This window comes from Balaenoptera ricei, chromosome 17, assembly GCF_028023285.1.
Source record: "Balaenoptera ricei isolate mBalRic1 chromosome 17, mBalRic1.hap2, whole genome shotgun sequence".
NCBI classification, from domain to species: Eukaryota; Metazoa; Chordata; class Mammalia; order Artiodactyla; family Balaenopteridae; genus Balaenoptera; species Balaenoptera ricei.
The window spans coordinates 73,616,864-73,638,336 of NC_082655.1; the positions used below are offsets into that span (position 1 = coordinate 73,616,864).

The 21,473-nt window shown below is 38.4% G+C and overlaps 1 protein-coding gene across 3 annotated transcripts in view; it reads right to left on the reverse strand.

The window, feature by feature from the left end:
- NKAIN3 (sodium/potassium transporting ATPase interacting 3) overlaps positions 1-21,473 on the reverse strand; it is a 516,979-nt gene that overhangs the window by 244,213 nt on the left and 251,293 nt on the right. For all 3 annotated transcript variants that reach the window (XR_009498413.1, XM_059901560.1, XM_059901558.1), the window contains exon 2: positions 5,751-5,888. Coding sequence is in view for 2 of the 3 variants with exons in the window: in XM_059901560.1 (XP_059757543.1) it covers positions 5,751-5,888 (138 nt within the window). In the remaining variant the exon portion in view is untranslated. The remainder of the gene's footprint in view (positions 1-5,750; positions 5,889-21,473) is intronic.

Below are 21,473 nucleotides of genomic sequence, written 5' to 3' on the forward strand. Positions count from 1 at the left end.
GTAAGATTTTAAAATAGTTGACGTAGGAGCAAAGCAGACAGCAGTAAACAGCTGATTCCAGAACAGTACTTTTTATGACTGTTAAATATGACAGCCAAGGAAACACAAAAGTGCATTCAAATGCTATGATTACACTTGGCATCCCTAATGTATATATCCCACCTTGTACCTTAGCTAAAATAAATTTTAATCAGCGAAAGAGTACCATATGACAAAGTTGGTTTTATGTTCTAAAAATAAATGTAGAAATAGTAAATTGTACCTTCTCAGCAGTGATGGTAACTAAAGGGGAATTATCTCTCTTTCATTTTGTGATTTGGGTGAATTTTTCTAACAGTCTTTGCAATGGGACCTCCTCAAGACAGTGTCAGGGGCCCACAATGTTATATTTATTAGAAAAAAAATTAGTCGAGGAATAAGTCAGCTAATGGTAGGTGCAGGCAGAGCAGCACATACTACTTTATCTTATAAATCCTGGTGTTCAGATTGAAAGAAGCAAGACAGTAAGGCCAGCTTCTTTTGCAGAACTATTGTTGCCATGTTCTGAGATAAGAAATCACTGTCTAGTCCATCCAGTAAAATAATTTCATCCAATAACCTTTAATTAATTTATTATTTGTTTAATCAAGTATTAAGCATCTTTAAAGGCCCATGCACATCAGGATAACTTAGAATACAGCCATGGACGGGCACCGTCTGCCTGCCAGGAGGACACTGATTTTTTGTAAATTTTTATTGGAGTGTAGTTGATTTACAATGCTGTGTTAGTCTCTACTGCACAGCAAAGTGAATCAGCCATACGTATACATATACAGGAGGACACTGTTGAATGAGATGACACGGGCCTGGAAGCAAGGATGGCAACCGTGTAGAGAGATAGGATAGAGTCACCAGGATCTATGGGTGCAGAGAGGAAGAGGCACTTAGCCTGGAGGGGGCATGGCCAGAGAAGGCTCTTAAAGGTGACTATTCAGTTGAAGAATTATTAAGATTTTTCCAAATGGGTAAGGAGAATAGGGTGATCCAGGGAGCAGGCGCAGTGCATACAAACCAAGGAGGCAAGAAACAGCACGTGGTCTTTGGAAAACACGAATCAGTCAGCACGAGGTGGGAAGGAGGGGAGGGCAGGGGATGCGAGAGAGATAAGTCAAGAGCAGTTTTTATAAGCTCTGACTTCCACCCTAAGGAGTCTGAAATTTGCCTGTAGACACTGGAGAGCTTGCTCTACGTGCCCCTTTACCTTAACCATTTTCATAAGGCTGATCAATTCTTTAAATTCGGCCGTGATAAACCCTGTTTGCTTTAAGAAATGGCAGGACCTTACCCTCTGTGTCTTGGTGCTCCAAAATGTCTGCTAGCTTGAACTGGATTACATTGAATTGGCACTGCTGGTGACTGTTTCAGCCAATAATGGAGGCCAAGTTCGAGAGAAAAATCTCCTGCCGTCAGAAATCCCTTTCCCGCTCAGTGAGAAGTTAGTATGGATTTTGGACCCAGGTCTCCTCTCACTGCCGTTGAGAAGTGGGTGCCTTTGAGGCATCCCTTGATTAGTGTGACATAGGCCATATTCATTTCCAGGCTTTTTCATACCAGAATTAATTGGAATTAATTAATTGGTGGCCTGGAGACCACCAACTGTGGCTTCGAACCAAAGTAGTCATGAAAACAACTCGGGGATGAGCTACTAGTGGTGGTGTGATAAAGGTAACGTGGAGTAGCCACTTTCCCCATAACTAGGCACCCGTGATAGTCCTCCCATTAAAGGCACCCTTTGTGAACAGACTTCCCATACTCATTGACTAATGATTCTTCAGCATTTCTCCCAAATAGATACTCTATACCCATGTTAGAATAAGAGTTAATCTGGAATCCCACATAGGTAACAACATTCTATGATCAGCTGAGGAGGTAAGGCATGATCATTTCCAATGTCAAATCTTATATTGACAATGGCAGCATATCATCTGGAATGTGACGGTGGAAGCAGAGCATAGATCATGATAAAGCGACTCCATAATCCTAACAATAGCATCCATTTCTGCCATCTACTATCTGGGTTCCTTGGGTAAGTCACTTAACCTTTCCTTAACTCTTGCCTTATCTGTAAAATTAGGGATACTAATACACACCCATAGGACATTTGTGAAGATTAAACCAAATGACATGTTGGCATGGAGAGCTTTCCTGACAATTCACTGTTTCCTTTCTCTTCCCTTCCTGGGAGAGGGTCTTGAATGAGAGAGTAAATAAAACAATAGGGATTTGGCTGGCATACACACCAAGAGAAAATCAAGAGGAGCAAAAACATAGATTGTTTGTCTTACAGACATTTTTCTTTGAAGATTCTGAAAGACCTAAATCGTCCTCCTTCAACATGCAGGAGGGAGAAGCGAGAGAAGGAAGTGAGAAAAAGATACCAGACAAAGAAGTGACCCCAGTCCTATCGCAAGAGGACGCTAGGAACCGGCAGGGAACTAGATGAGAAAAACAATAGGTATTTATTGCGCACCTATGACATTGCGTGTTCGCAAAGAACTCTTTGCCTAGAAGGGGAGACATAAATGTGAACAGATTATAAAACATGCTCAAGACACAGAGACAGAGGAGCCGGGGGTGATTAACTGCTAAAGGGCCTGGAAGGAAGTGAACATGAGGGGTGAGGGCTGTTGCTAGCCCGGCAGCACAAACACTGGGCGAGGCTATGAGAGCTGGAGGCTGGAGTTCCCGACGCTGCAGAGCAGAAACCCTCTGCCCTCCCAGGTCTCTGCACTTGGCCCGGTTCTCTCCAGGCCTCTGCCCCTCGTTTTCCCCGTTCCTCTTCCCCTGTCATTTCATCACCTCCCGAGAGCCCAGGAATCTGAACCTTCTCACTCCTCCACAGTGAGTTCATGTACATTCTCTGCTGTTTACCCCACCCTGGCACAGGAGAGTAGGTCCTCAGTGAATGCTTAGCGAGGGAATGGGACCTACTGCTATAGACATCCTACTGTGTGCCCCGTGGTGCTTCCTGCCCAGAACCCCCTTCGGTCCCCTCTACCGTGGTGAACTCACACTCACACTGCAGATCTCAGCTCCACAGTCATGCCTGCAGGCTCAGAGCGATCCCTCCGTTATACATCTTCTGCAGGCTCAGAGCGATCCCTCCGTTATACATCTTCTGCAGGCTCAGAGGGATCCCTCCGTTATACATCTTCTGCAGGCTCAGAGGGATCCCTCCGTTATACACCTTCTGCAGGCTCAGAGGGATCCCTCCGTTATACACCTTCTGCAGGCTCAGAGGGATCCCTCCATTATACACCTTCTGCAGGCTCAGAGGGATCTCTCCATTATACACCTTCTGCAGGCTCAGAGGGATCCCTCCATTATACACCTTCTGCAGGCTCAGAGCGATCCCTCCGTTATACACCTTCTGCAGGCTCAGAGCGATCTCTCCATTATACACCTTCTGCAGGCTCAGAGGGATCCCTCCATTATACACCTTCTGCAGGCTCAGAGGGATCTCTCCATTATACACCTTCTGCAGGCTCAGAGCGATCCCTCCGTTATACATCTTCTGCAGGCTCAGAGCGATCCCTCCGTTATACATCTTCTGCAGGCTCAGAGGGATCCCTCCGTTATACATCTTCTGCAGGCTCCGAGGGATCCCTCCGTTATACATCTTCTGCAGGCTCCGAGGGATCCCTCCGTTATACACCTTCTGCAGGCTCAGAGCGATCCCTCCGTTATACATCTTCTGCAGGCTCAGAGCGATCCCTCCGTTATACATCTTCTGCAGGCTCAGAGGGATCCCTCCGTTATACATCTACTGGCACAACGTGCTCCTTTTTAACACTTGTGACAGTTGCACTTTAACGTTTATGTGGATGATTATCTGATAAAACCCACTTGCCCTCCCTAGACTGTAAGGTAGGTACCCAGGAGGACAGAAAACACATCTGTCTGTATTTGTTCACCTTCTTCCCCGCACTGAACACAATGCCACATACAGCGTAGAAACCCAATAAATAGGAATGAATATGTAAAAGAAAAACGGATGGAAGAAAGTTAAGAAAAAACAGATATCGGGGAAGAAGGAGGGGGAGAAAGGAAGGAAGGAAGTAGGGATTGTGAGACGAGTTTGGTCAGGTGGGGCAGCCCAGAATATTCTTAGATTTTATCCTGTTACAAGTTAGTGAAGGGTTTTAAGCCAGTGATTTAGAAAAAGTGCAAGGGACACATTAACAGGGAGGAAGCCAAAGGCAAGCAGGAAGTCCACGTGCAGGAAAGAGACTGCAAAGCCTCAACCAAGGCAGGAGCTGCGTGAAGAGTGTGTGGAGCTAATACTGAGAGGGTGAAGGCAGTAGGACTAGATACGTCACTAACGTGCACAGACAGCTTCATCCCATAGAAGCCACTGGCTTCACAGCCACCTGGCACTTTGTGCCTCAGCAGAAAACAACCTCATACGATGACAAGTCTGTACTAAGTCAAAGTGCTCTGTGTTCATAGCAACAAACTAGAACATAGAATCCAATAATAGTTTGCTATTATGCAGATTAAAGTCTCTTGAGCTGCAAGTCCATCTCTGTGAAACACCTTTTTCGTAGATCACCCAGTGACTTAGCAGAGGCTATCTTTCAGGGTAGAAGAGTAAAGCAGGGATTGTTTAGTCCCTGCAGTCAGCTGAGTGACAGAAATGTTCCAATGTGCCTGGAGCAGCAATTTTGAGGGCAGAGTCTGTGCTGTGGGCTGGTTACCCTCACCTCTGTGTGAGATGATGAAAGATACCCAAAAGCCAATTTTGAGATGTAAAGAGAGAATTGAGGCACTTGTAGAAAAATTTATAACTTTTTTCTTTTTGATAGGTGTGACTGGATTAAACCAAAATGGAAAGATGGCATATTTTTAAGTCTATAGTTTTCTTCTAGTGAGGCAATCATTGCATTACAAGAAAATATTCACTAATTCTACTGAACATTGTATATTTATTCAGGCTCAGTGAGCATTTTAGAGTATGTCATCCCTCATTACAACTCCTTATACATGCTTGGTATTTCTGACAACCTTCTTATACATGTAGCCCAAAATATTCCCCTCTTTTTACATTAAAGAAATCTATTACTGGAAATAACTTCCAGTCAATTGTGGAGCACAGAATATCCCTTATTAAATTTCCCTACAATGGAGGGTGTGTTGACTATGTATGTCATAGTTTGGAGTATGGATTTATGTTTCTAATTTATCTTACCAAAGTGGAGAAATGTTCAGTAATACACAGTATGCAATACCTTAAAGAGTGAGTACTAAACAAATGCACATGCATTTGTAATGTCCTATGTCCATTAAAATTAAATTGTATTATTGCTATCAGTTAGTAAACAGTTATGGCTACATCGGTTTGCTTTTTAGGGTTAGTGACATATGCCATTGACATGATAGTTAATGTACATTTATATCTCATCTAACATCAAGACCACAACCAGTCCTACTCCATCCAAACCACATCTTAAATTTCCTTGTGAAACTTGATTTCAATTACACTGTGAGTCTCACTATGCATCTCACGCTTACAGTCACGTTGCTTTGCTTTCATTGTAAATATTCAGAGTCTTCTTCTTTCTCACAGGTAATCACCTCTCAACAGAATTCAGTAATGAAGGCCAGAATGGCCGAGCCACGTTATATCAAAGGGAACAACTAAAATGATTTCCTTCTTCTCCTAACAGTTTTGCAGTGTTTATATGAAAAGACATGGTAACAATAAGACTTACCACCACGATATATCGAGGTCTGTACTGAATGGTTCCAAACAAACCCAATATGACGACTATTATATGTAGAAAATTTCCAAGGATGGGCGCCCATTGGAAGCCGAGGAAGTCAAAGATCTGCCTCTCTAATGCTGAGAGCTGCAACAAAGCAGAGAGAGCCCATGAACATCTAACCCAAGCACCAGCAGACCATTTTAATCTTGGTTTCACAGCTGGAGAAGGCTGCAGTCAATTTGAATTGCAGTAATGGACACCATCATCACTAAGATTGTGGTGCCCATTTCATGTACTTTACGCAACTTCTCTCAGAAAATATACTAAGATAACTTTGAGTATTATGACTTCAAGTGTTCATAGACTTGGAGAGCTAGAGATATACTCCTGAAATCATTTTCTATAGTAGCAAATCCAGGCAACAGTTTATGATATCATATTTTATCATATTAACTTATCATTATTTTTAGTAAATTATTGGCTTAGTATAACCTACTTGGAACAGTAACTCCAGGCTTGCAATGCTAGGACTATTATTATTTTGGAAAAAAACAAAAACAATAACAAAAACTACCCATCTGTGCCTTCCTGTGTGAAACATGAACTATCAAATCTTCTGGTTTTTTTTTTTTTTCCTTTCTTTAGATTGTCATTGATTATAATGACTAACCACTTTTTCAAAATGAAGCTTATTTATTTACTCTGGGCTTACTTACTTACATTAATGATAATAACTCCTTCTTCAAAATGAGCTTACATATTTACTGTAGTCCTGATCTAAAACTAGAGTTACATAGTTCCTTTGAACCATATTTTATTGAGATAATATATTAAATGAATTTTATATAGTCCAGTGAATGCCAACAATGTCATTACCATGTACAAATGATATTTATTGCATTTTATATCTAAAAATTTTATGATTTTACCTGCTGTATTTGGACACAAATCTTACACATTTCAAGCATTTTTCTACATTTACTTTGATTAAATAGTATTTCTAAGAAAATGATCCCACGATTAACCATACTGCCAGCAAAAGAAACTGCAGATTTGAAATGAAAATGGTACCCTAGGTATTTTTCTAGTTATGTGGCAGGTGTATGCCTGAATAGCTTTAATTTCCTTGGACATAAAGAAATGTCCTCTATCCAGTAAGCTGAATTTACCTTGGTTTAGATTCACCTTCAGTAAGCTGTGGTGGAGAAGAGAAACGAGCAAATACCTAAAGACAACCACTCCGAACCACATTCATTTCATGGGTATTTCCTGATCATCAAGTGATTTGTCACCATTCCCTGCACTCACTAAATGGAAGATGCACAGAAATGGCTAAAACACCAAATAATCAGAGCAAGGTAAGAAGCAGCACGGTGTTTTCAACCCCCTGTTTCTCTCTGCTCGTGACTCTAATTAGTTCCCAGGAACCTTCCCCTAAAAACGCAGCATTTTATTTATTGGCCCATCAGTGATGTACATATGCAGTTTTTTATGTGCAACAGGATGGATGTGCTCAGAAAAAAACCCCAAAAGATCCTGAAGAGCAGCTGCGGGCAATTCATCCTGAAAAGCAACCCTATTTTAAAGCTGTCGTGCATCACAGAAACCTTTAAAGTGAACTTTTCAAAGAGAGAAAAACCCATTTTCTTTTCTGTCAGAAGATGCATGGATAGCCTTCTCTTTTATGATATTAAAGAAAACACACACAATGAAAGGGAAGCCGAATTAACACCACTGATCAGAAAATCTGCATTCTTTATTGGAGACACCCCGTCTCTCTACTTATTGATATTCATTCTCTGATAACTTAAAATGGATTTATAGTGACTTGAAATAAAAGCACAAATAAAAGGCCATAAACAAACAACAAACAGACGGGGAAGAGACCATATCAAGGATGAGGCGAGAGGCAGCTAAAACAACTGTACAAACCATGAAAGCTAGATTTGAGTACTGTATTTTAAAAAGTCAGCTAACAATGACAAAAGGCCCTTCAAAAGTAAACAAAGTACCACTGCATTTGGTATTAATTACTTTATCTAATTTCCACTTTCAGCTATTAAGTCATTTAGTTTAGAGGCAAATATATTCTCTCTCAATGTCATCATTAGCGATACCACTTTTTGCCTTAGAGCTTGATATTAATAATGATGACCCAGAGCCACAGAATGGAATTAAATAATAACCAGGTTGCTTTGTTAACTCAAAAAAAAAGCATGAATATATTTTAAAAACATCTCTTGTCAAAATGGTCTCATCAGTGATGTGCTCAAGCTGCTGCAGCTGGCCGGGGAGCATGAATCAGGTACATCTCTTTCCAACTCCACAGTCAGTGGCTTCAAGTTTTGGGAACTTGACATTGGCCATTATATTTACAACATGGACATCAGGAAATGCTAAAAAAACACAAGGTCTTGTTTATTTGTTATGAGAGCCTATGGTAAAATATTTATCTCTACACCACTAAATATGGCACCTAGAAAACAGTGGTTCTAATTCAGGAGAGCAGTGAAAGGCAGTGATCAAATGTGTGATGCAGCAGCAAAAGGAAACATCCGGTCCAGATGAAAGCAGAGGATGGAGGGCTCTGCGGAGATGCCATAGCAAAGAAGAGAATGAACGAGACATTGGAAGAACTTGAGGTTTAAATAAAGGGAGAGAGTTCAAGAAAACAAAAAGGCAAGGAGACACTCAGAGAAAGCAAAATTAACCTGTCACCAGTTTAAAACAGAACAGGAAGCAGTGGCCTAAAGAACAATAGGATCATTTCTAAGTAAAAGGTCAAGTAGGTAAGACTCTGGGAGTTATAAGAATATGATGGAAAAGAATATGTATCTTTTCCTAACAAGTTAAAAAACGAAGGCAAACAGAATCTTAATAAAAAGGAAGAGTAGAAGGGAAAAGAAGGAAGGAAGGAAGGAAGGGAGGGAGGGAGGAGACCAAATCATTGATGCAAGGAAAGTATGGTTCAAAAATACTAACAAAATTAAAATTGGGCATGACTTTGAAGGTAAATTTGAAGAAGTCATTGAAACATTCTCCCTGAGTGGCATGGGATGGCAATACTGGAACTGTAAGGAGAGAAATGTAACCCTAGATCATACTTGGGCTGCATGAAAATTATCCCACACTCATTATAATGGGAATGTTGCTTATTGGCTTGTAACTTTCAGAATCCAATTGTAGAAAGCTTGGACGTCTTCATTATGATTATGGAACAAAATGTAAGTATAATCTGACCATATAAAGTATATCTAACAGGACTTGGGAGAGACTGAATGCTCTATATAAATTCGTGAGTATGGCAAGGGGAAGGGCGGGTGTTCTCAAATTCCTCCTGGAGGGTCAGGCATTTCCTTTTATCAGGCTCCAAGGTGAAAATACTTCCTATAAATCTATGAATCATTAACTACATCCTATATTAACCACACATACTCCCAACAGCTCAAGAAGTGTCCCTATTTCCTTATTATGCCAACCAACATAGATAGAGACAAAGAGGGGCACCTTTAAAATGCAGTAACTTTCTTATCGATGCATAGATTATGTTTAATGCTTCACACAGTGTTTTGCCTAAAAGCTCATAATTATTATAAATTGTGAAAATTTATTTACACTTAATTAAAGAGCTATAAAAACTCCAGGTGACCAAACATTTTCCTGGGCATTTACCTAGGTTGGATCTACACAACATGCTTCTGTCCAAACAAAAGCTGGATAAGAATGCTCATTCCTAAGAAGTGAGTACTCTTGGAGGTTGAACTTCACGGTGAGCTGCCTTTTCCTTCCATTCCCCTGGGACTTTTCTCTGCTCACTAGAATTGGACACAATTAAAAAAGATCAAAACAGGGTTACTCATGTTAGTGGAATCGTGGGGAAGTATTTGATCAAACCATGGTTTCCTAAAAGACTGTGAAATTAAAGCATACTGTGTGACTGATACTCTCTTCTATATAACCTCTACTCTAGGAATTCATGAGGTAAGTATTTTATAACCATGAAGGACTGAATCTTTCCTTAAAGAGGGAATTTAAAAGCTCTAACATTCCTATTGGCTAAATTGATACATCCCAGGTCATTTCAAATAACCTTTGGGTATTAGAGGAGGTTTCTTTATGCCTGGAAAGTCCGTGTAGCCCTCAGCTCTGCCACCATCATCCTTGCTTCGTTTGCTCTAGAATCTCATAGCTACTCAATCCCAGTGGACTTTTCATGCTTGAGGTTGATGATGCCAAACTTCTGTGTTCATAGACCCGGCCTAGGCCAAATTACGATCTTGTATTTTAAGCCATAATTTGTGAATATTTTTTCATGGCTCTAAAAAAATAAACAGAAGGACCAGTAGCATTTGTATCAGGAGGCTACTTATAGAGATGTGTCACAAAAAGTCCTAATAACTTGCAGATTTACCACTACATTAAAGCAGGTGCTATTTTAGAGAAGTTTCTCTTGTCTATAGACAGAGACAACCAAGACTTAGGATGTTCACAGACTTCGATGGATCCAGGAATTCTAGATATGGCTTGTTCATGATTTGGTTTATCCAGTAAAGATAGCAATTGTGTTAAGGGCTTCACAGTTTCTGCAGGGTTTTGTACTATTTTTGCTAGCAGTGTTAGAAGGCAAAGTCTATTATTCCAGTGAAACCAGTAACCAATCAGTTAGTGAAATGAATAAAGTCTAACTAATCAAGTCTAACAGACCCTCTCCAGTGGCCTGAATGACCACGAGTGCATATGTAGCTGGGGAAGGTGGAACCATAGGGTTTGGAGGAGGAGTATTTTCCTTGATGCCAAGTGCGATTGTTGAAGTTTGTTCCTTGAATTAGCTTTACTCAGCAATTGTCTCCAGAACATCAGAAAAGGCTTCTTGAATTCTGTCTATATATTTTGAGTCCCTGTATTTCAAGGAAATTGAATGGGCATTTCCTACCCTTACAATTCAATCATGAGGATATAAGCTACTTGGTCATGTAAACAATTTTTGGAAATCAAAAAACAATCACATGTTGTGGTGCTAACTATTTTTTGAAGAAATAAGGAGCTGTGGGTAACATACCAAGGAAAGTTTCCCACAAGGGCTCAGAGGCAAAGAACATACAAATCAATTTTCACTGCAAAGTAAAGGAGCTGTTACAGTGGAGGATTACTGGACTGAATGTCAATATTATGACATAGTATGAGTGTGTTTCATGTTTGGTAATTGCAATCATTGTTGCTTTTGTTGTGGTCATCCATGTACAATGCTTGGTGTCAGTCTATTTACCTCTTGTAAAAATAAAATACAGTGTGTGTGTGTGCAAAAAAAAATAATAATAATAATAATAATAAGACCTTAGTAAGTTCATGGTTAATTGCTTAACCATGGTTTATTTGATATGTCAACCTGTTGGCAATACTTCTGTCTTTAAGTGACAAAACATAGTTTTCCACAATGAATATTTTAACAATAGTTTCCTATAGATTTTTTTTCTTAGTCTCAAGTTTATAAGTCCTTGGAACTATGAAATTTCTCTGTGTTCTAGGACATCGACTCTCTGGTAACAAGATACAGAACAATTATAGATTTTATTTACCTGTGTGTAAATATTTGCTCACCCTCATTATCTATTTGCAATTTGTTTTGTCACCTCTAGCACCTGAGCCAACTGTCTTCTAATTATTTTGATGGATTATGGCCTCTAATTTCAATTAGAAATTCATCCAGAGCTAAGTTAAAGAATGAGACATATAATCTACCTCATCCCACATTAATAGATGAGGAAATTCAGATCCAGTGAAATCCACTCTGGCTCACAGCAAAATAAAGCTGATTTGAAACTCAAAAAATAAAAATAAAAAAAAACAAAAAAATAAAAAAAATAAAAAGGAACAGATATTGCACTGCTCATGGACAGATTTATGGAGGCTGATGAGCTGAAAGAGGCATGTGAAGGGCATTTAAGAACTACAAATCCACTCGGGAAAGTACTTTAGTGTATTTCATGCATCGAGTCATATCAACTGGTAGAATGACAACTATTTCACCAACTTCTTAGTATGTCAGAGAATAAGCTACCGAATTTTAAGAAGTGCTCTAAAGCCCAAAAGAATAGTAATACTATGAATGGGACATTATTTAACACTTACATTTTTCCATATTTATTCATCTAATTTGATGCTAAAAAAGCAAGATAAATATTATTATCTTTATAGGAAGAAGCTCAGAACAATCAGCTAATTAGTATCAGAGATCAGACTAGCATCTTTATGTCCTGATCCTATATTATTTCTACCATACTACCCTGAAATCACGCAATAAAATGCACACTGTTTAATCAGGTTAATTCTGAAATAAGCTCCATCACAAGAGATAGAAATAATATAGGAAACATAGTGGGATGTTTCATGATTTAGTCTTCCTTCCTCCTACCCCTAAATTTCTAAGTGGAGCAATCCCTCTCTCTGCCTGTCAGAAGAGGCAAGTTGCATCTTTCAGAAACTTAGTTTCTGTGCTATCTTAGGCAAGCTTCAGTTTCTTCATCAAAGGTAGATAATAGTAATCTTACAGTTAAATATCAGGATATGCACGTCAAGCACTTTTGATGGTGATCAATAAGTGCTAACAGTTGTATATTAGTTTACTGCTGCTCTTCGAATGCTCTAACAAATTACTCAAACTTATAGAAGTATACTATCTTCTGTAGTTCAGAAGCCCAAACAAAATGGGTTTTGCTGTACTAAAAGCAAGGTGTTGGCAGGCAGGGCTACCTTCCTTCTGAAGTCTCCAAGGGAGATTTCCTTCCCTTGACTTTTCCAGCTGCTAGAAGCTGCCCACATTCCTTGGCCCTCTTCCTTCATCTTCAAAGCCAGCAACTGTGGGTCAAGTCCGCATGCTGCCATCCCTCTAGTGTCTTCTTGTCTACCTCCCTTTTCCACTTATAAAGACTATTGTGATTGATTACGTTGGGCTTTCCTGGATAATTCAGAAAAATCTCTCCATTTTATCCACAGCTGAATACTTAATTCCATCTGTGACCTTAATTCCCCTTTGCTATGTAAGGAGATGTACTCATAGGATCCAGTGATTAGGACGTGGACATCTTTGGGGGGCAATATTCTGCCTACCACACAGTTGTTATTTCCGGCCCTCTCAATTCTACCTTTCTCAGGGATGGGACCCTGATGTGTGGTGGAGGTGTGTACACATCTCAGCCAGGCCCTGACCCGTCGAGGAAGAGCGCAGAGCTTTCCCTAACCCTCTCTCAGCCCCAGAAAACCATATCTGAGATAGTGTGATTCCAGCTCCTGCTATGTCCAACTCCGTTGCCAAAGTCACCAGAACTTCTCTCAAAGCTTCCTGCATCCATAGGAAGATTTCTTTCCAGAAAAATTCACTGAAGTAGCATTATAATTCAAAAATTGTGATACAGGTATTAGAATTGTGATGTAAATAAATAGAGCTCTAACTCCACAAAAGTTTCTATATAAAGCTCTGTCAACAAGGCATAATAGAAAAAAAGATAAATATTTTCAGTATATATACTAGGGCATATATCATATATCCTAGTAATACCTTATTTGAAATAAAAAGATAATGAATAAGTCCTTACTCGTGCCTAGATAAAGTCGCTTTCATGTCAATAATCACTTGGGCTATGTCTAGTGATACTTAATGATCAATAGCAATACTCAGCACTTATATAGAAGTTTTTATTCTCAAGCCACTCTACTGATAATTACCAAGTTCAGGATACTCTGACTTTTTCAAGAAGAATTAACTGAAAGAGAATTTGTAGTTTTTGGTCTCTCTAGAGCCCAGAGTCTGCTTTGAGGGGCAGGCATTGCAAAAATCACATGATACCAGATCATTTTAGGAAGTGAGATCTTACATATATATTATTGAAGTAATGAGTAATGAATTCAATGTGGAAAGACTAAAGAGGCAAACAAAAAAGTTTTAAAATGCTTTTGATCCAATCATTAGAATGTCATCAGTGATTTCTTTTCAGGTACGGAAGCCTTCTCCTCTGTATCTGTCGATATATGCACAAAAGGTCAAGTGCTTTTCAATTTAGGTTAAACCAAATATAATCAGGATAACTGAAATAATAGGTAAGGACTGGGCAAAAAGCTTCCTAGAAAGAAACTTAAAGCCCCCTAACAATAACTTTTGGGTTACTCACTGTTAGGGATTATTTTAATAATTACTGTTCTCATATCAACCCAGTGAGCTTAACTAAATACACAAAGTTTCAAACTGTGGGGTTTAACTAAGGGAAATGAGGCTTTTAAAATTGAGTAAACTTTCAAAATATTTCCTTTGGCAGCACACAGTCTGAAAAAAGATTCTTACATTTTACCAACGGGTTCTTGTCAAGAGAGGGGTTTTCATATTGTTTGCTAGCCCTGCAGACGCTGATAGAGACGTAAGACGAACCTTCCACAAAGAAACTGGGCAAAGAGCATTCTGCTTCCTTTTTTCATACTGAGTCAGCAATGCTCTGGGTAAGAATTTCACAAAAATTAGGCAGAAAGGAATAATCTGTTAGTATTTGTTTGAAGATGTCCTTTGATCTCTAAATGGTGTGATTACATCATTTGATTCAGCTTCTAAGTGTCCTTCCCCTGCCAGAAATTCTCCTACAGCCAAACTCCTCCATCTTTGCCAAGCAGAAGCTGACCTTAAAAAATGCAGTTCCAGTTCATGAATAGCTCAAGCCAGGAAGAAGGCAACTATTTCAGCAAAAACCCAAAGTGCCAGTTTGTTACAGAACAGTTTTTGAAGATTAAATTTCAACCCTCCAGTGGAGCCATAATGGATCCAAGAACACTAAAGTTGAACCCCTCGGCTGGGTGACCTATACAAACAGCTGGCAGGAACACGCTTGCTGTGGCATTTAAGACTCCCATGGAGGTTTTACTTAAATGGCAACCCAGCATGAGAAGACAGAGAGAAGGTTATGGGACGAAAGGTTCTCTAAGGGCCTTTTCACATTTTTATTTGTAGTAGAGACCACCTGCAAAATTCCTTCTCTAAAGAATTCCTTTAAAGTATACCTTTTCAGCAAGAACTAGATTTTCCATTTGGGAAGGAAATTAAATGTTTCTTCTTTGGAAACTAATATGGAAAAAACTTGAACATGCCAAAGTATTTATGCTATAAAGAAGACATTCTCACTTGAAAAATTAGAATGTACAATAGACATTTAAGTAATAATCAGTTCATGGTGTTAAAGTAGGTGAACTCCAACTGTCTATTTTTCTTTTGATGGTTCTCTTTGTCTTTCTCTTTCTACCCTCAGTTCACTATGCAGCAGCTGCTTGAGTGTCCTGTTGCTGTCCGTATCCTGGGAAAGATGCTGACAGTGCAGCAAACCACTGACAATGATTGAGGTGTTTCTGGTGTTAAACTTGCATTTTATTGTCTTCTTCACAGTTATCACTAACCAACAGCTATGATCTAATTTGGTGACATAATCTTCATCAACTTGATATGGGTGTCTAATCTTCAGAGTCTCAGGGGACAAACTGAATTAATCACTTTTCAATCATGCTTATACTTTTTGGACATTAAAATGTTTCTCAAAGGACCAGGAAGCTTGATCAGCCTCTTGGTTTCCAGTTTTTTTAGATTATAAGTGTATAAACCAACTACATGAATTAGAACCTGTCATATTATCTGTCTTCTGGTCCCTCAACAGGGGTTGAATGAGTGTTAATTTTATGAGCTACACTGATCGAACAGAGATACATCGCCAACATCCTGAGCTTTTATCTCAGACACACTCATTCCCTTGCTTCTAGTGAAGATCCATATTTGTAAATTTCTTTATAAGGATAATGCTTTTTCCTGTAATTTTATGTGCAGTAAGTATAATTACTGTTCCATATGGCAGTGCTATTAATGATACAGAAGAACATATTTATGATGCCAGGCCAAGAACCAGGAAGATCTCAAACTGAATGAAAAAAGACAAGCAATAGATGTCATTACCAAGGGGAGAGAGACGTTAAAATTATTTGACACTATAGATAAATCAAAATGGAATTCTAAAAAATGTTCAAATAATCTACAGGAAGGCAGGAAAAGAAAATAATGAAATGAACAAAGTGTGAACAGAAAATACAAAATAAAATGTTAGATTTTAATCCTTAATATATCATGAATCACATTAAATGTAAATGGTCTAAATACACCAATTAAAAGATAGAAATGGGAAGAGTGGATTAAAAAACATGACCTATCTGTATGCCATCTATAAGAAACTCACATTAAATAAATGACATAAGCATATGACTCAGTTTATCGTTTTCAATTCAGCCTGAGAATCTGTGTCTTTTATTGTCCAATTATGTTTATTGTGATTAAAGATATATGTGGATTTGTTTCTATTATCCTTGCTTTGTATTTCTTTTTCTTGCCATTTCTAAGATTTTATTTCTACTTTCATCCCTTCTTTTGAAGCTATCAGTTTTTTCCCATTCCATTTTATCCCCTTATTAGTTTCAAGTATATTAGTTTCAAGGCTTTATTACTTTTCTTTAAATAATTACCCTAGACTTGTTAGCATATATACGTAAGTTATCAGTGTCTAAAGTTAATCATCATCTTACCCTTTTTCTCAAACAATACAATCTTAGAACACTATAATTCCCCAAATAGGTATTTTTTACATATAGTTTTCTATCTTGACATTATTATTGTTATTGTTTTATTCAGTCAATGTTTGTATCTGATTTACCCACATATATAACCGCTTCTTGCTCATCCTTTCTTCTTGTTTCTCAGACCTTCTCTCTGGGAAAACTTCTTTTTCCTGAAGAATATACTTTTAAATTTGTTAAATTGAGGGTCTCCTGGTGGCAAACTCTTTCCATTTGTCTTCACTTGAAAGTATCTTTATTTTATTCAAACACTTAAAAACATTTCTCATTAAATATATTTTACTTTCTGCACAATAAAAAATGTGTTGGATCCCAATGGTGCTAGTAAGAAGTGGGGTCTTGCTTCATTATGTTTCCTCTGAAGGCAATATCTTCTTCCCATCCCTCCAACGGATTTAAAAATCTCTCTATGTTCTTGAAGTTTTTTTTAATAGGTATTTTTTAAAATTTATTTTATTTTATTTTATTTATTTTTGGCTGCATTGGGTCTTCGTTGATGCACACGGGTTTTCTCTAGTTGGGGCAAGCGGGGGCTACTCTTCGTTGTGGTGCGCAGGCTCCTCATTGTGGTGGCTTCTCTTGTTGTGGAGCACGGGCTCTAGGCACGCAGGCTTCAATAGTGGAACATGGGCTAAGTAGTTGTGGCTTGCGGGCTCTAGAGCGCAGGCTCAGTATTTGTGGCGCACGGGCTTAGTTGCTCCGTGCAGCATGTGGGATCTTCCTGGACCAGGGCTCGAACCCGTGTCCCCTGCTTTGGCAGATGGATTTGTAACCACCGTGCCACCAGGGAAGCCCTGTTCTTGAAGTTTTGACTATTGACTATGATGTATCTTTGTGTGAATGTCTTTTAATTTATCTTTCTTGGTAAATTTTGGTCTTCCAGAATCTAATGATTGATGCTTTTCATCAGTTCTGGAAAATTTTCAGCTAAAATTCTCTTCAAATGGTTACACTTGTTTTATTCTGCCTCTCTTTTTTCCCTTCCAGAACTCCATTCAGGCACATAGAACTTCTCATTCCATCTTTCTGTCTCTTAATCTTCTATATTTTCTAACTCTTGTTTTTCTGAATTGCATTCTGTATAATGTCTTCACAAAATATTTTCCCATTCATTATTTTTCTCCACTCTTCCAAATCTGGTAAACCCACTCAGTGAGTTTTTAAAAATTAATATTATATATATTTTTCTGTTAATTCTATTTGATTTTTTCAAATATGCTTAGTCATTGTGCTCTTTCCTTACCTAAAACCTCTCTTTCATTTCTTTGAGCATATTAATTCATGCTTATCTCATGTTCTGTGCCTGACTGATATCTTTGTGAGTTTGATTCAGCTATTTGATTATTCATTGCTTTATGGGTATGGTCCCTTGGTTCTTTGGATATTCTGAATTGTTGGTTGTGAATTTAGGTCCTTGGAACTTTATCTTTTAGAAATTTTGTGATTTATTTTGAAGGCAGAAAACCTCCAAAAGGTATTTTATTTCCTTTTGGATTTTCATTTGTATTTGCCAGGTGCCTGGAGACACTAATAGCTTACTACCACCACTTTAACTTAAATTCTTTACTTATATATTCTCTGGATCTCTCAAGTGATGTGAATTTAGCTTACAAATCTGTGTGAGGACTAATCCATTTTTGTGAATACTGAGGAGACATTTTAACTTTTTTCCACCTAGTAGCAAGGTTGGAGGAAGACAGTTCTGCTTGTCTTTAGGGGATGAGTCTGGGTCTACCTCTCACCTTCACTTTGAAGCTGTAGTTGTGTGGGGTTCCAGCTTTATGAGAAGGGTCTTCTATTAGACTCCCAGCTTGGGCAGTCCTTTGGGATTTGTCTCTTCTTCCCCATTCTTTGAGCTTTGAAAATAAAGCTCAAGTTTAGAAGAATTTAGTATCTTGTTAACTCACTGATGCAACTAAAACATCTTTTAAATCTGACATTTCCAGTTGTTTTTAACAGCAGTGATGTTCAGGGAAATTATTCTACCATTCTGCCAGAAATACATCTTCCAAAGATGTTTCTGATCTCAAGTAATATATTGCCTCTATTACATGTTCCTCCCATGGAATTTAAAACAGTCTTACTTCAAGGAAACAAAATTCCACTGATATGCTTTATTAGGAAACTGATGACATAGGTCATCTCTGTATTCTGAGGCAAAGTGGGAACTTGTACTTATCTAGTTCTCCATCAAGCAGTATTATTGTTTAATGCTAAACAACGGAACAAATAAAACAAGAAATCCTCTTCGATAATAGTGATTAAAATTTCATTTTTCATTATTAAATTATGCATTTTTAGAAACTCATGAACCAGCCTTTGTTAAGTGGAAAAAATACTGCACGTTCTTTCTCATCATGTAAATATTAGAGGGCAAAACAGTCTGTGGCAAAAGATATAATATGTTAATAATCCAGGGCCTGGGTCAGCTTATATTTGTATCAGATAGCATACATACAAAGAGTATAGCAGTGTTTTGCATAATGTATCTGTACAATAAATATTTGTCAAAAAAGATTCTCTTTTCTTTAGAAAAAGAAAAGAGACTCGTTTGAGAGAGAACTTGCAGTGAAAATATTTGGTGGGAAATCTTGCTTTAAATCATGATAGACTGAGTAAATAAAATGGGCATTTACCTGAGTTGGAGGAAATAAGGGAAATGGTTTGACAAGCGGACAGAGAGGGGTAACTCCTGAGCTGGGAAACACAGACATGAATAATGTAACCATTTGCATGGTAGATTTCTGCATTAATGTGATAAAAATGGTAGTACAAGCCTGATTATTCTTCCCTAAATTATTGAATTCTACATAACTTTTACATAGAAGGAGACTTGGAGTTTTTATTTCTTTGTCTCCAATACAACCAACACCATCTGTTTTTCCTCTTATAGCCATCTCGCCATGGCAACACATCTTGATTTACCAGCAAGATTGCAATTGTATGGCCAACTACATATAACTCTGTACTGCCAACCATGAATCCAGCAATTTTCTTTTTCTACCTTGGCTTTCAGAGTCCCCCTCCAGTGGCTGCGTTGCTGCATTTTAGGGCACATCACAAGAGGAAAGAGTGTTTTTTAGTGAAAGGTGCCTTTTATCCCAGCAGCTGTCTCAGGGCTAGAAGGTCTCCAGCCGTTCTTTTGTGAAAGTTAAGACCTGGCTGGCAACTAAAAGTGTACATACTTGTCAAGAGCATTAGCTGAGACTTCAATGTATCAAACCAGACAAAAGAGAAGCAGGAGAGCTGGCATTAAGTTCAGAAATAGCGCATTCCTTTTTCATTTGGTCCATCTCGTGCCATTCCCGAATGGCATGGCGGTTTAATGAGACCTGGATGCTTCTTTAGTCATTGAACAGTGACATCCTTAACAACAGAAATGTGAATGAATTGCTCATCAAGATTGGACTTTCTTTTATCTCTGTGGTTTAACTAAGAAGAGCTCGCAGGCGCTGCATTATGACAGATTGCCAATGCAAAGAAATCATTAAAACTCTTCATCAGGGGATTATTAGACGCATGTTGTGAACAGCTTGGAAAAACTATAAACTGGTATTTTTCCAGTGGAAATCTGGAATCAGAATATTATTTTTATTCTAATAAGTACTAAATTAATCAGAATAAATCTTCAAATAAGCAAGAAAAGGAAGACATATTGAGAAAGTAAAACATAGAAAATATTAGAACTGATTGTGATATGTTAATGTAGGTCAAACAGTGTTCAGCAAGGTCCCCACTCTGTATTTCCTCAACAATTGTGTCTGTGGCTCTATAATATTTAGTACATGTTGAATTCAATAGTTTTATTTTGGGTAAATGAATGATGTCCTGGATCAAGGTATAGGGAACCTGACGGAAAGACCCATCTCCTCAACTACTTTGGTATTTTGCAGGTAGTAGAACTGATTGAAAACATTTGCAAAGAAATGTGATGAAAAAGATAGTTTTCCCACCCAGATAGAGAAAAGGTATAGCAAGTCTTTCCAAGAGAGATGTTACTCAAGCCAAAGATGCAGGATCAAATAAAATGTACATGTCAAGCAATATCTCTGATATCAAGATTTGTCTACCAATATTTCAAGAATAAACATACTCTGAACATTTCCCACCTGACTTCTGCATCCAAACGCCTTCTTGATGAAACTACTGGAAAAGTGATGGGTTGGTTTTTACAATGATGTACCTCTGTTGTCTCTGAAGGCAACTCAACTTCAAACTTACTTCCAAAGGTCTCAAAACACCTGTTCAAATGTAAGTTTTCTGTCCTCTCTGACCTTTGTAGCATGAGTTAAAAGTTTATAAGTCAGAAGCAAGCCCTATTCCAGTACCAAACACTCAAACAATGCAATACTAATTTCTCTTGGTTTTTAAGATTCTTCTCTTCTTTTCTCTTTTATAATAGTTACTAAGGCACATATAGGCATCATTCCCACAGCTCCTTTGATATTCCTCTTTGTCATGGTTCAACTGCAATGATATTTGGAAACTAACTAGTCCGTGGTTTAAACAACAACAAAACAAAACCCCTATGGCCATATAACACTCTGTTCAAATTACAGAAGCCTGAACAAAACAGAAGCCTGAGCTGGAGTGAAGTTAGGGACCCTAGAGACTCATCCTTTGCCTTTCCTTCCTCCGGCCCAAGCCCCCATCCACCAGGGAGGAGCACCATTTGAAAAATACTAAAGTAGATGATGAAATTATATTCGCACATTCCAGGATAGCCACCGAAAGAAGTTTTCTCTTCTTTAAATCATCATTCACTATGGGGCTTTGCATAAACAACCCAATTTAAAAATGTTTGTTCTCTACTCTGTGTCAAGGACTAAGTATGGGGCCAAAGTCCACCCAAAGCCCACAGTCAAGTTGAGATGGGCAAATAAATCAGCCATACAAATACTGCAGAACAGTGAAGGGGAGAAATATGAGAGTGACAGAGGTAGTATCAGAGACTCCCAGCAGATCATCAGTAGCTCCAAAGTACTTCTGGGACAACAGAGTCAGGATTTATAAATAAAACAAGGAATTTACATTGTTCTCCTTGGCCAGCCAAAGATACATTTGACCTGTTCTTGTGCAAAC